Here is a 19,010-nt window from a genome sequence, read left to right as displayed (position 1 = left end):
CACAAAGCGCAGAAAGTAAAAACCTGTCAATGAACAATCTTATATCCAGCAAAACTATCTTTCAGAAATGAAGGTGAAATACATTCCCAAATAAACAAAAACTGAGAATTTTTTGCCAGAAGATCTGTCTTAAAAGAACTATCAGAGGAAGTTATGAGGATGAAAGCATGTAAACCAGAGAATACTATGAATCCACACACACATAAAAACAAAGAGCACTCGTAAAGGTAATTATGTAGATAATCCCAAAAGATAGTATAATTGCATATATCTTCTCAACTGATTTAAAAAGAATTGCAAAGAACACTATGTACATAATTGTATTGTTGAGCCTAAAACATACTGAAATGTAGTACACTTGACAATATCAGTGCGAGAGGCAGTTGTATTGTTGTGAGGTCTTGTATTGGAGTGAGGAAATGACACTAAATAGGAATTCAAATCCACAGGAAGAAATGAAGAGAACCAGAAGGGAAAGAGGTTGAGAAGACAGATTATATACCAGCCAAAGAACAAGAGATATTAGAAAAAATATAAATGTTTGTTCTTTTATCTTCTTTTTAGACATGTCCTCACAATTGCTTATGACTAGCAACTGGTCCCTTTTCCATGCTTACAAAAGTTCACTTACAAAGACAAAGGGCAAGATTTATAATAAAAGTTAAGGCATGTTCGTGTGTGTGTGTGTGTGTGTGTTGTAGGGAGGGAGCATACAAGCTAAAATAAGCCTCTTGAACCATTACAGTACATAATCTTGCCAGGTGCTATGATTAATGCAATAAGGAAAACATTATTCTGGGATTTAATGTTTTAATTAATTAATAAGGTACTATTTATTAGTGTTCCTTGCATATTGATTTCCCTGGCATGCAGTAATTGGGATATTTACTATTATTTGTTTGGTTACATCTTCCCTACTTTCAATATTCATACATCAATGCTCATGGAGAGGAAGTCTCCTCCATTTAAGATGCTATCTTTGTTCTAGTCCCCAAATTTTCTGTCTTATTAAAAAAATTTGGGTTTTGGCTTTATAAATCTCAACTCATACCTTATGGCTAAGCTATAGAAAATCTTTTACATACTGAGTTTTAAAATGGGGATGGTGTTACCTAACTGGTATGGTGCCATAGTTCTGGAATCAGTCTAAAATTTAATCTTGGTTTTTCCATATACTATCTATGTATTATGTATCTCTAGTTGAGTGAGTGGTCTCAAACACATCATAATACACCTACTTCATAGGGTTATTTTTCATTTTAAATGGAAATACATAGGAAACAAGCATAGCAGATGTTTAACACAATGTTTATTACCTTAAGGCTTAAATGTGAGTGGGGAGGATGCAGAGAACAGAGGTTTGTGACCACAATAGAATTTATTTTAGAGGACAGTTAGAAAGTAGGATGAATTAGTACAGTGGTTACATATTATACCTCGTAAAATCTTGTAATCTAGGTGGAAGTGCCTAAAATATGGCAGGCACTGAAAATATAAAAGTTAAGAGGGAAAAACATGATTTTTGCTGTTCTGCTACTTACACACCATTGAGGAAGATAAACATGAATTAGATTATCACACAAACAAAACACAAAATTCATCTGATGTAAGGATAGCTATGTGGTATGATAAGAACATTTAATAAGGAGATTTTTCTAGCAGAGAGGCCCAAACAGACTTTCTTGAGAGCTGAAGAATAAAATAGGAATTAATAGACGAAAAGAAGAAGATAGAACATACTGGGCAGAGGAAATAACTTTTAAAAGCTTTCAGTCAAGAAAAGCAAGGGAGTATGAGAGACTCAAATTAGGACAGGGAAAGGAAAGTAAAGAAAGTGAAAGAGGGAACAAAGTATAAGATGAGGCTAAGTGAGAAAAGCTAGTAGAATCATGTAGGAAGAATTAGGTAGATTAAAGAGATATTTAGGATTTAGACATAAAAATCAACAGGACATACTGATGAATTGGATGTAGGAAATGAGGAAAGAATTTTTGCAGATCATTCCTAGGTTTCTGGCTTGTAGAAATTAAGGATGGATATCATTCCTGACAGTCTATCTGTTCAATGAATGAAGACCACTTTTGAGGAGGAAAATCATGGGTTTGGCCTTGTATGTGTTAAGTGTTGAAATATATTCAAGGTATTCAAGTGTAAATGTCAAGAAGGTAGTTGAATATATGGCTGTAATGTGCTAAATAATTGACTTATTGGTAGTAAATGTAACTGTAAGATTTGGGTGAGCTTATTTAGGAAATAAAATGTTCAATGAAGAAAGATGAGGGCTTAGGACCAGAGGTTGAGGACCAATAGCTGGGTTGAGGATGGTGAACTTACAAAGGAGACTGAGAAGGTATAGCCAGAGAGATTAAAGTAGAACCAGGAGAATGTGATGTCCTAAAATGGAAAAGAAGAGAAAAAAGGGTCATTGTGAAGTCTACTTAGGAGTGGAATAAATGAGAGCTGAAAAATGTCTAATTTATTGGTAAGAGTTTATTGGCAACCTTTTCAAGAGCTGTTTTGGTGGTGTAATGGGGACAGAAGCCAGATTGGAATAGGTTGAGATGTGAATGGATGGAGTAATTCTCCAGGGATCTCTTGTACTAAGAGCTTTTGTTTAGGATTGTTTTTTCAAGGATAGTTGTTGTTAAGTAAATAGACTTGGAAGATAGGGATACTGTCTCCTTCTGGAACAGAAAGCAAATTTGTTTGCTGTCCAGTATAATAAAGATAATATCTCCCTCTGGGACAAAGGTTAGACAGGTTTGCCTATAGCCCAAAATAAAAGATGAGAATTCTCAAAGTTCAGAGTTCCTCAGCTGTGATACAAACCCATTGCCTGCAGCATCTACCTGTGCCCCTCTGTATCACCCTATGGGACTTAGGAGGAAAGGGGAACCAGCATCAACATGAAACTCATGCTGCTTCCTGTGGCCTGAAAAATAAAGTCCTTGTCTCTAACCTAAGAGTCTTATGTCTTCTACCAGCATCCATGAAACTGTGATAGGCTAATGTGTTAACCTGTAGGCAGGATAAAATGTCAGTCTCTTATAGTTCTTGACAACCATGAAAAAATGGGAATAAGCCAAGTGAATTGTTTCAAATAGTTGGGCTATGAAAGAGACAAGGCAGAACTAATAGGGGGTGTGGCATGGAGGGAGTCTTTTATTAAGGGGTTAAGATCTAAGCATATACAAATAGTAATGAGGAGCCCTTGAAAGGGAGAGATTGAATATATATGAGACAAAGGATAATGGAAGAGGGATAATCTAGGCTAGGAAAAGATCCTACACATAGGTAAGAGGAATTAGACATAGAAAAAGGAACACTTCCTCATTTCTTTATGAGTAACAAAAGAGAATGGAGAAAGAGGGACATAAACTGAAGTGGCTGTTACATTTAGTATCACAAAGTTAAGGAAGCTCTTTTCTGACTACTTCTCTTTTCCCTGAGAAGTAGGTAGTCAGATAAAATGCTAGAGGAGGGGAATAGAAAAAGAGAGGAGCAGGAGATTTGAAAGAAAGAGGAGGTTTGAAATAGTCTATGGGGAGAGCAGAAAAAAATGAGCTGAGCAGAGAAATGAAGTAGGAGTTCAGGGTATTTTAAGATCTTATTAGGGGCTAATGGTCATAAACTAGTGGTACCAGTATACCCAATAGTATGACTTTCTCTAGCATCCTCAGGTACAGGCAGAGAAAATTGTTAAGCTCCTCTAAAATTAAGATTTTGCCCAATGAGACAATGAAGTTTAAAATGTTATTGAAATTCTGGGCCATAGCACTCAAGCTGAATGAGGATAGAGAAGAAAGGAACAGGCTTAGCTAGTGGATTGAGAGAATTTGTACATCAGTGGACTACAAGCCCAGTGTAGTTGGAAAGAGTCACTGGGAGTAGTTGAATAAACAAGTTGAAAGGGGAAGAAGTTGTGGCAAGAAGATTTAGGAGTTGTATTCATTCATTCACTAGTTCTTTCATCCGTTCAGTAAGCCTCAATTCACATAACAGTATGTGCTATCTAAAAATTATTTTCCTCTTGCTTGGTATGCCTCTTGAGATGTGTAAATTTACCTGCCTAGGTATGATTTCCTTGGGTTTACATTATTGAGACTGATACTTCTTGACAGCTAGGGAAGGCCAACCAAAAGTAGCAAGGAGAAATCAGCATTTTAGTTTTTATACTATGTTCTCTGAATGCAGTAAATAACCATTTATCCACTTGTTCTTATGGTAGTTTTTAAAAACAATACTTGGAAAATTATATCTAAAAATTTCTACTTGGATAACCACCATTAATTGCTGTTTTTAACATTATTAATACATTTGTCATGTTAGTTATTGCTAGTAACAGTAAATCCAAGTTTAATGAGGAAATGGCTGAGTACTATAAAAAAGAATACAAGCTTTAGAAGTAACTATCAATACTTACTGTAAAAAAATGGATATCAAATGCCATAATGAATGTAAAGTGCTTAACACAATATTTAGCATATAGTACACATTCAATTAATAGTGTCTATTATTTTTATCATGGTCATCATCATTATCATCATCATCTATGTTCAAAATTCTTGATTCCAAGTGCAAAAATTTCAACTTCTACTGGATTTTGCAAAATAGGAATTTATTGGCTCATGTAATTAAAAAGACCAAAGGTAGATGCACTAGCTGTATTCAAGTATTGAAACTATATTGACAATATCATTTCCTGGCTTTACTTTATATTGGCTTCATTTATAGAAAGTTTTCCCCTCATGAGAATAAGATGCCCTATATCTTATCAGCTAACCAATAGCGGTGAAAGAAAAAGTGTCTCTTTTTTAATAGTTGCAGCAATGGGGTGCCTGGGTGGCTCAGTTGGTTGGTTATCCTGCTTCAGCTCAGGTCATGATCTCACAGCTCGTGAGTTCGAGCCCCACGTCAGGCTCTGTGCTGACAGCTCAGAGCCTGGAGCCTGCTTCGGATTCTGTGTCTCCCGCTCTCTCTCTCTCTCCCCTCCTCTGCTCATGCGCTCTCTGTGTGTGGGTCAAAAATAAATAAACATTAAAAAAATAGTTGCGGCAAAAGTCTTAGAGTTGTTCCATTGGCCTATCATTGATTACATGTTTATCCCTTAACTAATCATATGTCCAAGGAAATGGAATATTCTGATTGGTCTGCCTAGACCTGGGGAATGGGGACATCTTCAACCAAACACAGGGACTAAGAGTGGATTGGGGATGGTTTTTCCATAGTTAAGTCAAGGTACTGCTACCAGAAAAAAAGATGTAATAAATACCAAACAGGCAAAATAGCAGATTTCCAATCCTGCACATGTAATCCCGTGCAGTAATACAAATGTAATACTTCAAACAGGAAAAGAGTTGAAAGTGAATTTTAAATTGTCACCCACTCAGCAAAAGCCTGTTTATAGAATGTAGCCTGTGTGCTTCTTAAAGTGAATAAACCGAGGTCCTGCCATACTAATATGCACAGATTGTTCCATAAGTAAGGATGTCCATAGAAAACATCCCACCTCAACTTCTATATAATTAAATTGTCAAAACATTTGAAGAAAAATACAACTGAATTTAATTATCATGAGAAAGATGATCACTAAGCTGTTAATTATCTCCAGCAACATGGTACAATAGAAAGAGAAGTAAACATCACAAAATATAAATCTACCAAAAATATAATAATAATAATAATAATAATAATAATAATAATGCATATTGAATGATTAGTGTGTGTATTCTAAAAGCTTTTTATCCATTTCTTCATTTTATTACCGATTCTATAAGGTAAGTATTATGTTCCTTTTATACATGGGGAAACTGAGGGTCAGTGATTAAATAATTTGCCTTGAATGTGTGCAAAGCAACATATGAGTCTGTTCTATTTGCTTCCAAAGCCTGTATTATTGTTAGTAGCCTGATGACTTAACCTCATATTCCTTCTTTCTAAAGTAGGGGATTTCGATTTATTTATCTTTAAGGATACTTACCTCTTAAAACTCCCATGATTTGGGGCACCTAGGTGGCTCAATTGGTTGAGTGACTGACTCTTGCTTTCAGCTCAGCTCATGAACTTACAGTTCGTGGGTTCGAGCCCTGTGTGGGGCTCTGCACTGCCAGGGCAGGGCCTGCTTGGAATTCTTTCTCCCTCTCTCTCTGCCCCTCCCCAGCTCATGCTTCCTCTCTCCCTCTCAAAATAAATAAATTAACTTAAAAATATCCTATGATTATGTAAAGGTTCACCTTTAATTTCCCATCATTAATTTTGTGTATCTTTTAAGAAGGTCTTGAAACAATTTTATCACCTCATTATTTTTTTTAAGTTTATTTATTTTTGAGAGAGAGAGCACGCGCGCACTCAAAAAAGCGGGGAGGGATAGAGAGAAGGAGAGACAGAATCCCAAGCAGGCTGCACACTGTCAGCGCAGAGCCTGTTGTGGGGCTCAAAGCCACGAACCGTGAGATCATGACCTGAACCAAGATCAAGAATTGGACACTTAACCAGGTACGCCACTGGGGCGCCCCAACCTTTTTATTTTAATGTAAATCTTAAATCATAAAAAATAATGACTATTTTGGTATAAAAAAAAAAAACACTTCAGTGTGCATGCATATCATAGTACTATTGTACAATCATGAAGGAAACTGCGCTTTTGCCAAATCTTTCATCAGGACCTCACATACAAAGAAAAAATATGCCAAATACACAAAGTGACTAATGTTAGAAGAGAGGGAAAAGCACCGCCTGAATTTCTGCACTGGTGTACCATTTTATGTATGGAGTGTTTTGTTTGGTTGATTTTTGTGTTTTGTTGTTGCTGTTGTTGCCTTATTGCAGTTCTGCCAAGTATATCTCTGCATTCTTGCTTGGACTCTTTTTCCACATTTGTTTTTTTGCTTGTTTTCTTTAGCCAAGACAGCAGAAGAGATGATTTATTGTACATGTGTTACATTCAGCCACAAATGAAAACAGAATTAGTCCCGAAAGTCACAGACAGGTCCAGGGCAAAGAACAAAAACGGACTGTTTTGATATGAGCGAGGCAGGTCTCTCTAACGTGGCCATTACAATCAAGGGCATGCATGGTCTAGATCCATTGAATCAAGCTCTAGAAAGTAGGCATGTAGTCCAACAATTGGTTCCAAGGTCTCTGGCCTCTAGCTTTCCTTATTTCTGCTCCTGTGACTCCGTGGGACCACAGGATAGTGGTTTACTTGGACCTCTGCCTCATCTTTCTCCTTTTACGCTTCAGCCTGTGCATTCGCTTCTTCCTCCACTTGGCTCTCACAGCATGGAGGTTTCCGAGAAGATCGTGCTAAGGCCGAGAGGTTTGTTTCCACATTTGAGTCTGAATTCTAGTCAATACTGAAAAAGCCATGAAAAATCCACTTAGCTGTTGCAAATAGCTTTGTCTTGTTTAAATTTTTATGTAAGATAAAAATAAAAATTTGAGTAGTTTTTTTGCTTGGTAAACTCACTGTAAACTGAGAAAAGATGTAAAGCAAAAAGAGATGCTGGTGTTCCTTTCAGTTTGTTAAATGTACTCATTCTGTGAAAAATGAAAACGTGTTACATGGTTTTTCTTTTTTCAGACTTCAAATATGTAAAATTTCTCTGCCAAATAAGCAGCATTAGACAGATGCTAGCTATCAATAATATAATAATAACTAGAAGGAGTGTAGTATAGGGATTCATGGTGAGGGAATATAGTATAGTTAATAATTAATTACTCTTAATGGAGTAAGAGTGTCTGGATTCATATCACAGCTCCTTCATTCACTAAGAATAAGTCAATGACCAGACATTTAATACCTGTGAAATTTAGTTTCCTTATCTGCAAATGAGGGAAAATAATAATGCCTCCACAGTTTGTAGAAAGATCAAACAAGATAATGCTTGTAAAGCACAGTGCCTGGCACACAGTAGGCACTTAGTGTGAGCTTTTCTATACCATTAATAATACTGCCACTACTACTATTACTCTGAAAATTATAAGCATGTGAGAGGGAGTCAAGGACTCAAGAACTCATCTGTTTATATTACTCTCTACTATTAAAATACAATGGTTTGGCTAGCAGCTACTATATCTTGTAATCTAGTCTAGAATTTATTTATAAATATTTGAACAAATTCACAACTGTACTCATGGAGGAATAAAATATTTGATGTTACATGTAAGTTTTGTTTATTTTGTGTGGGTATTTTCTAATATTTTGTTATAAAATATTTCTATGGTTAATTCAACAAATATTTATTATTAATAGGCCAGTCACAATACAATATACTAAATACTAATGTAAAAATTTATAAGACATGGCCTTTCCCTTCCTATCAAAGCTAGTGACAGGAAATGGATATACAAAGAAATAATTTTATAATAAAATATTGTGGTAGGCAGAATAATGCCTCCCCAAAGATGTCCATATCTTAATCCTTAGAATTTGTGAATATGATAACTCACATGGCAAAAGAGATTCTGCAGGTGTGATTAAATTTAAGGACCTTGAGATGGGGAGATTATTCTGGATTGTCCCATTGGGCTCGACCTGATCACATGGGTCCTTAAAAGCAGAGAACCTTTCCCTACTGAGATCAGAGAGAAAAGTTAACTACAGAAGAATGGTCAGAAAAACTGCAACATTGCTAGTTTTGAAGATGCAGGAAGGGGGTCGAAGCCAAGGAATATGGATAGCCTTTAGGAGCTGGTAAAGGTAGGCAACTAGATTCTCTCCTAGAACCTCTAGAAAGAAATGCAGTCCTGCTGAGATTAAACTACAGAACTATAAGTTGATAAGTTTTTGTTGTTTTAAGCCACTAAGTTTATAGCAATTTCTTTTATATATATATATATATATATATATATATATATATATATATATATACTTATTTATTATTTATTTATTTCATATATATATTTCTTTTATATTTATTTTATATATATATATACTTATTTATTATTTATTTATTTCATATATATATTTCTTTTATATTTATTTTTTTATTTTTTTATTTTTTATTTATTTTCTGTGAGACAGAGCACAAGCAGGGGAGGGGCAGATAGAGAAGGAGGCACAGAATCTGAAGCAGGGCAGGCTCCAAGCTCCAAGCAAGTGTTCAGCACAGAGCCCGATGTGGGGCTAGAATCCACGAACCATGAGATCATGACCTGAGCTGTCACTTAGCCGACTGAGCCAGCCAGGCGCCCCTACAGTAATTTCTTATAGCAGCAATAGAAAACTAATACAAACACAATAAATTGTTTTTATTTAAGGATTATATGTGAACAAATAGAAAATAGAATCATTTTCCAAATTTGTGTCAGAAGAGCTAAGGAGATATTTCCAAGAATACCTACAAAAGTCATTGTTCCAAAGTGGATCACATGCGCTTTCCAAAGCCAGCTTATGGTAGAGGGAAGTTTATTACTCTTAGATTTATTATCACTGGAGCTGTAGGTGGGGTATGCCTCACCTGAGGAATACGGGCTGGAATAAGGTTCTAAGAAGAAAGAAGAAAGAGGATGCTTAATAATATTCAAAACAGAAATACTAACCTATTTAAATCTATACTATACTATAGTACTATAGTACTATATAGTACTATAGTACTATACTATACTAACCATTAAAATCTATACATTGCTTTGAAATTAATATAATAAAAATAATTTGGAAAATAAAGATCATCTTTTATTTGTCAAGAAGTGAGAAAGGTAGAAAATCTATCAAGATATTGCTCTAATGCTTGCCAGACACATGATCAATTTTCTCCATTTATTCAACAAATATGTATTGAGCTCCTTCTATATGCTGCTATTCCCAAGACAGCCCCTGCTGTATACTAATATTAGAGGATATCTATCAATGGCCAACAAAAAACAGATATTGCCCCTATCTTCATGCACAGTGATAGAGACATTCATCAAATAATCACACACACACATTTACACTGATTCAGAATACATTGAAGGAACATTATATAGTGCTATGAGACTGAGTTGAAGCTTAAGCTGAGACTAAATGAAGAGCAGGCATTAACTGAGCAAAGAAGGGAGGGAAGAGTGTGGTAGGCAGAGAAAACAGCAAGTACAAATACGTGGCAGGCAAAAGCACAGCCTGTTTAGGGGCGCCTAGGTAGCTCAGTTGATGAAGCGTCTGACTTCGGCTCAGGTCATGATCTCATAGTTCATGGGTTCAAGCCCCACATCGGGCTCTGTACTGACAGCTCAGAGCCTGGAGCCTGCTTCAGATTCTGTGTCTCCATCTCTCTCTGCCCCTCCCCTGCTCACACTCTATCTCTCTCTCAAAAAATAAACATTAAAAAAAAAAAAAAGCATAGCCTGTTCAAGAAGTTAAAGACCCATGTGGCTGAAACAGAGAAAGACAAAAGGAGGCTGATGACAGGACGAGGCCAGAGACCCAAAGAGAAGCCAGACTAAGCAGGGCCTCATAGATCATGTTAAAAAGTCTGGTCTTTATCCTAAAAGCAGGGGGGGGGGGGGGGGGTGGTGATTGTATTTGCCATTTAAAAGGATCACTTTGGCTGTGGTGTGGTAAATAGCTTATAGGGGAGCTAAAGAATATGTGCAAGAGCAGTTAGGAAACTTGGAATAGTCAAGGCAAGAGATTTTAGTAGATTATTTTGGGATTACAGCAGCAGATGGAATAGCAATATATACAATAAGGAAGTATTTAGAAGGTAAAATAAAAAGGGTATATGTTGATGAGCTTGCTGTAGGGGGGAGGACGAGGGAGGAGTCATGAATGCCTCAGGTTTCTCACAAATCATCCAGACAGTGTAAGTTCTATTGTAAATAAGAATTTGTAAAAATTACTGAATTGAATTTACTTTTGATATCTGTATGAAACAGACCAGAAAAAGCAAAATTCTGTTCCTTGTTGTGGTGGTTTTGTAACCTTACATGTATTTCATTGTATCTACCATATCCACTACTCAAATCATAATATATTTCTTTCTTCATACAATTTTCCTAATTTTAATGTATCGTAGTAATTCTATGTAACTAACCCAACTTACCAGTTTTGTAAGCTTAAAAAAAAATCATTAAATCTGCTAATTGATGGAAAGAAGGGAGAGATCAAACTAATCAATTATAACCATGCAGGTCTTTATCTCAACTACTGAATCTACAGTGGAGTACTGATGGCAACTCCTACTTGACCTCAGGAACCAACTGTTAAATTCTCAGGAACGTTGTAAGCTAGCTGTTAAGGAGCTTGAAAGTGAGCGCAGCAGGAGCACTAGCTACAGAAACTGGAAAACACTACACAACTGGCAAACAATTCAAATTAGAAATCCACCTACCCCAACTCCCATCCCCCCACAAGGCCTTATGAAACATTTACCAGCACACCAATGTTTGTACCTCTTAGAATTGTGGTATTTGAGATGGGTATTCTGGATATAGAAAATACTGTGATGAGACTGACTATAATCTCACTGATTTAAAAATGGTGCAGGAGGGGGGCGCCTGGGTGGCTTAGTTGGTTGAGCATCCGACGTTGGCTCAGGTCATTGAGCCTGGAGCCTGCTTCAGATTCTTTGTCTCCCTCTCTCTCTGCCCCTCCCCGGCTCACACTCACTCTCTCAAAAAATAAATAAACATTTAAAAAAAAAAAAAAAGCATAGCCTATTTGAACTCACAGCTGGTGAGTTCAAGCCCCACGTCGGGCTCTGTGCTGACAGCTCAGCCTGGAACCTGCTTCTGATTCTGTGTCTCCCTCTCTCTCTGCCCCTGACCCACTCACATTCTGTCTCTGTCTCTCTCTCTGTCTCTCTCTCTTTCAAAAATAAATAAGCATTGGGGCACCTGGGTGGCTCAGTCGGTTAAGCGTCCGACTTCAGCTCAGGTCACGATCTCGCGGTCCGTGAGTTCGAGCCCCGCGTCGGGCTCTGGGCTGATGGCTCAGAGCCTGGAGCCTGTTTCAGATTCTGTGTCTCCCTCTCCCTGCCCCTCCCCCGTTCATGCTCTGTCTCTCTCTGTCTCAAAAATAAATAAATGTTAAAAAAAAATTTTTTTAAATAAATAAATAAGCATTTAAAAAATAAAAATAAAAATGCTGGGTGTCTGGGTGGCTAAGTCAGTTAAGCCTCTGACTCTTGATTTCAGCTCAGGATCTTGCAGTCGGTCGGTTGGTCATAAGATCGGGCCTGGGTCGGGCTCCACTGGGTGTCAGCCCACTTAAGATTCTCTCTCTCCCTCTCCTTCTGTCTTTCCCGTGAGACTGTATGTGTACTCTCTCAAAAAAACAAATAAATAAAATATGCTGCCTATTTTCCACATTCTTAAATGTTTTTCCTTTAGGATTGTTTGAAACCCATCTAATTCATTGCTGAATATCTTGGATGTTTCCACAGAACTTCATTTGTGAAGATATGCCACTTTAAGCATTCTTCTAATTTTTATTTTTTTCTCTCCTTTAGATTGCCCAGATTAAGAAGTGCTGCAGTAAAGTGGCAAAATTTTAGTAATTATTGAATCTGGCTCTAGATGTATAGGAGATCAGAGTACTATTTTTCTCTAATTTTGTGTGTGCTTGACGTTTTTCATATTAAAATCAGAAGCAGGCTGCAGCAGCCACATCTCACCCAACCCAGTCCATACTGGATCTTTCACTTCCTGTCCCAATCCCAACAGGTATTCTCAGGATCTGAGCTGATGTGATCCATTGCTGCCTCCCCATCTGGCCTCTAGGAGTTAACTAATTCCTTATTTTGATTTAAATCTTGCAACACCTACTTCTTCCCTGAAAAACCCACAAGCAGTCTGTAGAAAAATTTAAAGTAAATCTTCAGAAAGAACCATACCAGATTAGGGTAATTTCTTTGTACTACAACCGCAAAAATACTGAAAAAAAAAGTCTCAAAAATCTTCAGTAACCACAGAAAACCCCAAAGTACAACGAGTTCACAGATTAAAAGAAATTGGAAAAAGTAAAAAAGAAAACAAAAAACTTTAATAGAAAGTGAAAAAGAGGCCAGAAATGCTATCAACAATGCAAGACACTGTAGGAGTAGAGAGAAGTGGGGGACCAGAAAAATTATAAACTAAATCAAGTAGTCTTCAAGTTCTGTCCTAAAGAAAAGAAGGGCTTGATCTCAGGCAAGAGCGAGACTTTTTTTTTTCTTTTATAATATAGTATATTATTTATGGAACACAAAACAATATGAGAAGCTGAGAAACATAAAATTCACCTAGTCACAGCACATCAGTGAAGAAAAAACTAACTTCGAAATCAAACACAAAGAATAAAGAAAGTTTAGCAAATAAATTATAATTCAAGAGAAAATTACCAGTAACAAAGGGGATTATCCATTGTATGGATTAGAAAACTAAAGCTCCTGAAAGTGATTTGGTCAAGGTCATTCAGTTTAAGTGTTGGAGCCTGGATTTGAACTCCCTGGATGTCTCCACAGTATTTTGTTTTTCCCACTCTTTTTTTTGATAGAAATGAAAGTCCAAAACTGACTTTAGGGGAACCTGGGTGGCTCAGTTGGTTGAGCATCCAACTCTTGATTTCAACTCAGGTCATGGTCTCACGGTTTGTGAGTTCCAGCCTCCCATCGGGCTCTGAGCTGACAGTGCCAAGCCTGCTTAAGATCTTCTTTCTCCTTCTCTCTCCCCATCTCCCCCACTCATGCTGTCTCTCATAAACATTTTTTTAAAAAGCTGATTTTTAAATTACATATAAATATAATTTAAAAATAACTCTGGCTTAAAATTAAAATATAGACTTAACAATGATGCCCCAATAAGTCTCATTTTTCTACTGCTTCATCAAGGACACTCTGTGTTCTACATAAATTACTGTTATGTAGGGAAAGATCACTTAAAGTCATATCAAGAATCATTTTATCTGCTATTGCAAATAAAAATTAGATTTTTTTCACTCCCTCTCTCCTTAAATATATATATATATATATTTATTTATTTATTTATTTATTTAATGTTCTAGAGATAGAGAGTGTGCAGGCGAGAGAGAGAGAGAGAGAGAGAGAGAGAGAGAGAGAGAGAGAGAATCTCAAGCAGGAGGCTCCACACTCCATGTGGAGTATGACATAAGGCTCAATCCCACAACCGTGGGATCATGACCTGAGCTAAAATCAAGAGTCAGACACCCAACTGACTGAGTCACCCAGGTTTCCCTTAAGTATATACTTTAAATTGTATATATAGACTTGATAATAAGGCATTTTTAATGAAAAAATATTTTTATATATTGACGACTGAAATGATCAAGCTTTGGTTTCTACTAAAGGAATCTAAGTTTGAGTCATATATTTGAAGAGTGCCTCAAAACTTACTCAAATTCACTGGCTTTGTTTGGCAGATGACTTTTGTCTTTTAAGTTTACTTTCCTCTGGCATAGACAGCATACTTAATGGTATTTAATATTTACTTTTTATTGTGTCAAACCCTATACCTAAAGACTTTTTGTTATATAAATAATTCTCCATCTTGCACCTGCTATGAGCTAGTAGGTATTCAGTAAATAATTATTGATTTGAATCATGACTCCTAAGTGCAACTAGATTCAATAAATTATGATGACACCTATATCTCCTACATGACATAGTTTTTCTTTTGTGACTGTATTAGGGTCTAGTGAGGAGAAATTATATCAGTGATTTTAACAAAGATAATTTAATTTAAATAATTGTTAATCAGGCATTGAAGAAGAGAAAAGGCAAAAGAGAACAGTAAGGCGGTGATTTTCTCTGACGGTGGTCAACAGATCAGCATCATAAGCATCAACTGGAAACTTGTCAGAAATGCAGGTTCTCAGACTCCAAACCCTGGCCCCTGGTGATAGGCCCAACAATCTGTGCTTTCACAAGCCCTCCAGGGGATTATCAAACATGCTAAAATTTAAAAACCATGGAGGTAACAACAGCCAGCACTCCAAAGGCCTGGGCAGTAAAGAAAAGATGTGGAATTACTAAAACTGAGAAGATTGGGGAAAGGCTCAGTGGAGCTAAAACTCAGGCTTTCAAAAACCCATCACTACTTGCCTGGTACTGATGTCTGTACACTCAGAGGAGGGACCCTATCAACCTAAGAATGGGATATCTGAGGAGTAGGCACCCACAGATTTGATATAGTGTCTCAAGAAGGCACATGGAGATTAATTCTACAAGTGTTGGGAAATCCCCAAATTTTGAAATCAGTGGCTGCTACAGAAGAAATTACTACTACCAGAGTGAAAAACTGTTGCTAAAGCAAAACAGCACCAACAAACCCATTAGAAGAAAAAAGAACAAATCCCTTCTTCCTTCTTCAGCTGTGCAATGTCCCATTAGTCCCTCTCTTGGCAGAGACTAACAAGGAGGCAAAAATGTTTGTAGAATTCCAAGGATTGGTTTTAAACTGAGGACGGTAACTCAATAACAGGCATGAAGGCCTTAATTATAGTAAGACTGAGAGGTAATAGAAGTAGTAAACATTTTTTGAAAATATTAAACATTTTTTGGCATGTATATGGAGTACACATAGATATTTTCTTGGGAGTTGGCTTCCAGGTGGACTTTCAGACTTCTTGTACAAATGTATACCAATTTGAAAACCTTGTCTCTTCTGATGGGATTAATAAGAGGCACTTAGGATGTTCGTAGAATTTGGACAAGAGAGTATGCAAGGCCCTACACTGAGGTCTCCTTAGCTAGGACTAAGAATGAAAGATCACAGCAGTAACGGCTGAGGATTGCTCAATGGTAGCAATAAGACTTGCTCAAGTCAGCTGAGTCTAGGTTCCTTAAAGTCTTAGTGTCAAGGGAATGGACTAAACAGCTTACTTACACAAGACAGAGCAATCTGAGGCCCTGCCTCAAAACAGGAGATTGGTAGAAAGGTTATTTTGAAATCATGGTAAATGATAAAGGCAGTACAAACATGATTCCTCATTTAGGGACCTGTCTTTTATAATCCCAGGAAACTAGAAAATGAAGGGAAATGAATCAGCTCCCTCCTTAATCTTATAAATCAGTGTTCTGGTAGTTGAGGGTCCAATGTTAATTCTACAGAAATCAATAAATTAGTGCTTTCCATATTCTTGAGAGTGGGCACACTCACAGTTGTTTTATATGTCAATGAAAAGGAAGACTCCCAAATATTTGTGAGTGATTATCAGAAGTATGCCCAGTACTTTGGGAGAATGATTATTATTGGGAGTCACTATTCTTAAGGACCTTCATTATTCTTAAGGACCTTCCCATGGGGGAGCCTGGGTGTCTCAGTCAATTGAGCATCTGATTCTTGATTTTGGCTCAGGTCATGGATCCCAGGGTCATGGGATCAAGCCCCACATCAGCATCTGTGCTGAGCATGGAACCTGCTTAAGATTCTCTCTCTTTCTCTGCCCCTCTCCCCCACTCACTTACACTCTATCTCTAAAAAAAAAATTTTTTTAAAGGAACCTCATCTATTTCTCATTTTATGTTTTGTGGTTTTTTGTTTTTGTTTTAAAGGATATTGAAGAATCACAAAACCACACTGGCGAGCCTGTTGGAGATGACTACAAAAAGATGGGAACACTTTTTGGTGAACTGAACAAAAACCTCATCAACATGGGCTTCACAAGGATGTATTTTGGAGAACGAATTGTGGAACCAGTAATAGTTATTTTCTTTTGGGTTATGCTGTGGTTCCTTGGTCTACAGGCCCTTGGACTAGTTGCTGTTCTTTGCCTTGTCATTATTTATGTGCAACAGTAAAATATGGCTAAATAAGCCATTGTTTGACATTTGGTAGCCAGATATGTAATTGGTGAAGTTCTATATTTCACTACATGAAAGCCGAAAAATTTGCCTTGTTTCAAATTATGTGCTGTTTTGTAATTAAATTTGTAAGTGGATGTTGTTTAAAATTAAACTCAACTCTTAATTATAACAGGGTTGAACATACATTTTGTAGCTTATTCAAAAGTCTTGTTTTACTACTGTGATCTGTGCCCACTTTTAAATACCCCTCCCTATTCCCATGCCAAGTCTTAACACCACCAAAAAGTGGGCAGGAAAAATAACTGGATATGGGATTCAAATAGGGCAATAGAGGTGTTGTAAAGAATTCCAACAAAACATTTTAGAATAAAAAGGATGAAACAAGGATATTTAAAATGTTTTAACGGTAGATTTTCCCCACCCATACCCACCAAATAACCCCATGTTATTTGGGAAATAATTTGGATATCTGTGGTTCCTGCCCAGATCAAATCAATATAAATGGTAATTACTATACACTACCTTAAAATTGTGATAAAAATCAGTAAAGCTGGCACATTTTCTAAAGATTGAAAAGAATATATTTATTATGGCTGGTGAAACTTCCCAAGTTCAATGTAACTTTTTTATAATGTAACACTTGGGCCTGGAATCACTTCAGTATATCATTTGAAGTTTTAGACACTTTTGGTGCTAATTACCTTTTGTGAATTTTTTAACTCTCATAAGACATGTCTATTGCTGGCTGTACCCCGTGGCAATGCTGTATTTTCTTGTATCTAACAAGTTGCATATTTTTTTCCTAGAGAGACATTTTCCATGTATTTTTTTCCAGAAATTTACATTTTGTAGTTCTTTTATAACAATTATTCTAAGATTTAAAAAATCTATTTCCTATTTTGGCATGGATTTTTCCCCCAAAATTGATTTATATTATGGCTGAAATTTTTTACTATGCCTTTAAGAAAACAAAAAAAAATCAGTTCATTTTCTTTGATATTTGTATTGGAAAGGTTCAGTATTACAGTATAAAACCAAATGCTTAAATTTGGAATTTAATAGCCAATTGTAATAATATTCCTCTAAGGCTAAAGCCAAGTCAGTAATTGGCCAGTCATGTTATTAGTGTGTCTTAATTCAGTGCTTTGGGATTTTATATTGAAATAAGCATTTCTTTAAATACACTTTAAAAATAGAAAGTGGCTTAGTGATATTTTGGATTTTGTTAAAGAACCTAAAACCTGTACACTTTTGTCTCAAAGACGTTCTATATACATGAAGGAGGGGTACTAAAGATAATTATCTAAAAACTCAAATTAAGTAAGGGGAAAATGGGACAATGGAATATTTTTGTCTTTGGCAAGGCAGTAACTAAAGAGTGTAAAGTGTTTAATATTCCACGTTGTAAAGTTTTTACCCAATCCTGTTTTAAAAATTTATTCTAGGGGCGCCTGGGTGGCTCAGTCGGTTAAGCGTCCGACTTCGACTCAGGTCATGATCTCGCGGTCTGTGAGTTCAAGCCCCGCGTCAGGCTCTGTGCTGACAGCTCGGAGCCTGGAGCCTGTTTCAGATTCTGTGTCTCCCTCTCTCTCTGACCCTCCCCCATTCATGCTCTGTCTCTCCCTATCTCAAAAATAAATAAACGCTAAAAATAAATAAATAAATAAAATAAAAATTTATTCTATAAGTTCTCAGCATCTTCCACGTTGAAGCAGAAAACTGATTAAAAAAAAAATGTTCAAGTTAGATTTCTAAAATCAGATAATCCTGAACACAAATATCAATCAGAGGGCACTAAAAAAATATTGTGTATTTGTATAAATACAGACCTTTTAAAGTTTGACAAAAAAGGAAGACTTTGTACTATATCATTGTGTTTTTATTGGGTTTGAAATATTTTTATAGTAACCTTTATGAATTTAGCCTAAGTGCAAGTTATTTGAAAAGGTGTCTTCATTTGTGTACAGTAGAATTGTGAGGTTATTAAGAGACATCATGAGATTTTGTCTATCTGAATTAAATATTAAAAAGTGCATTCTTTTCTAATGCTACTAAGAATTTTAATTTTCTTTTGGAATATAAAAAAAGATACAATATGCATAATAATAGCTCTGGTTCCACCAGTGCTAATATTGAAAATATTTTAAAAGTAAGTTTAAATAGTAATTATTTAGTGTACTGCCAATACTATGTATCTATACACTGCTGTTAATAGAGTACATGTTAAATTACATAAACAAATGAGATATTTTGCTACTCTTCCTGCATTTTTGTATTGGTTAG

General features: G+C 36.3%; 1 protein-coding gene across 1 annotated transcript in view; it reads left to right on the top strand.

The window, feature by feature from the left end:
- Window positions 1-18,220, top strand: part of FAM241A (family with sequence similarity 241 member A) — a 42,804-nt gene extending 24,584 nt beyond the window's left edge. Inside the window, exon 2 of the mRNA XM_042984031.1 lies at window positions 16,476-18,220. Coding sequence (XP_042839965.1) covers window positions 16,476-16,721 — 246 coding nt within the window. The 3' untranslated portion in view covers window positions 16,722-18,220. The remainder of the gene's footprint in view (window positions 1-16,475) is intronic.
- The last annotated feature ends 790 nt before the right edge of the window (window positions 18,221-19,010 follow it).

Source organism: Panthera tigris, chromosome B1, assembly GCF_018350195.1.
Source record: "Panthera tigris isolate Pti1 chromosome B1, P.tigris_Pti1_mat1.1, whole genome shotgun sequence".
In the NCBI taxonomy this organism is placed as follows: Eukaryota; Metazoa; Chordata; class Mammalia; order Carnivora; family Felidae; genus Panthera; species Panthera tigris.
This window is presented reverse-complemented; position numbering and strand designations above follow the sequence as displayed.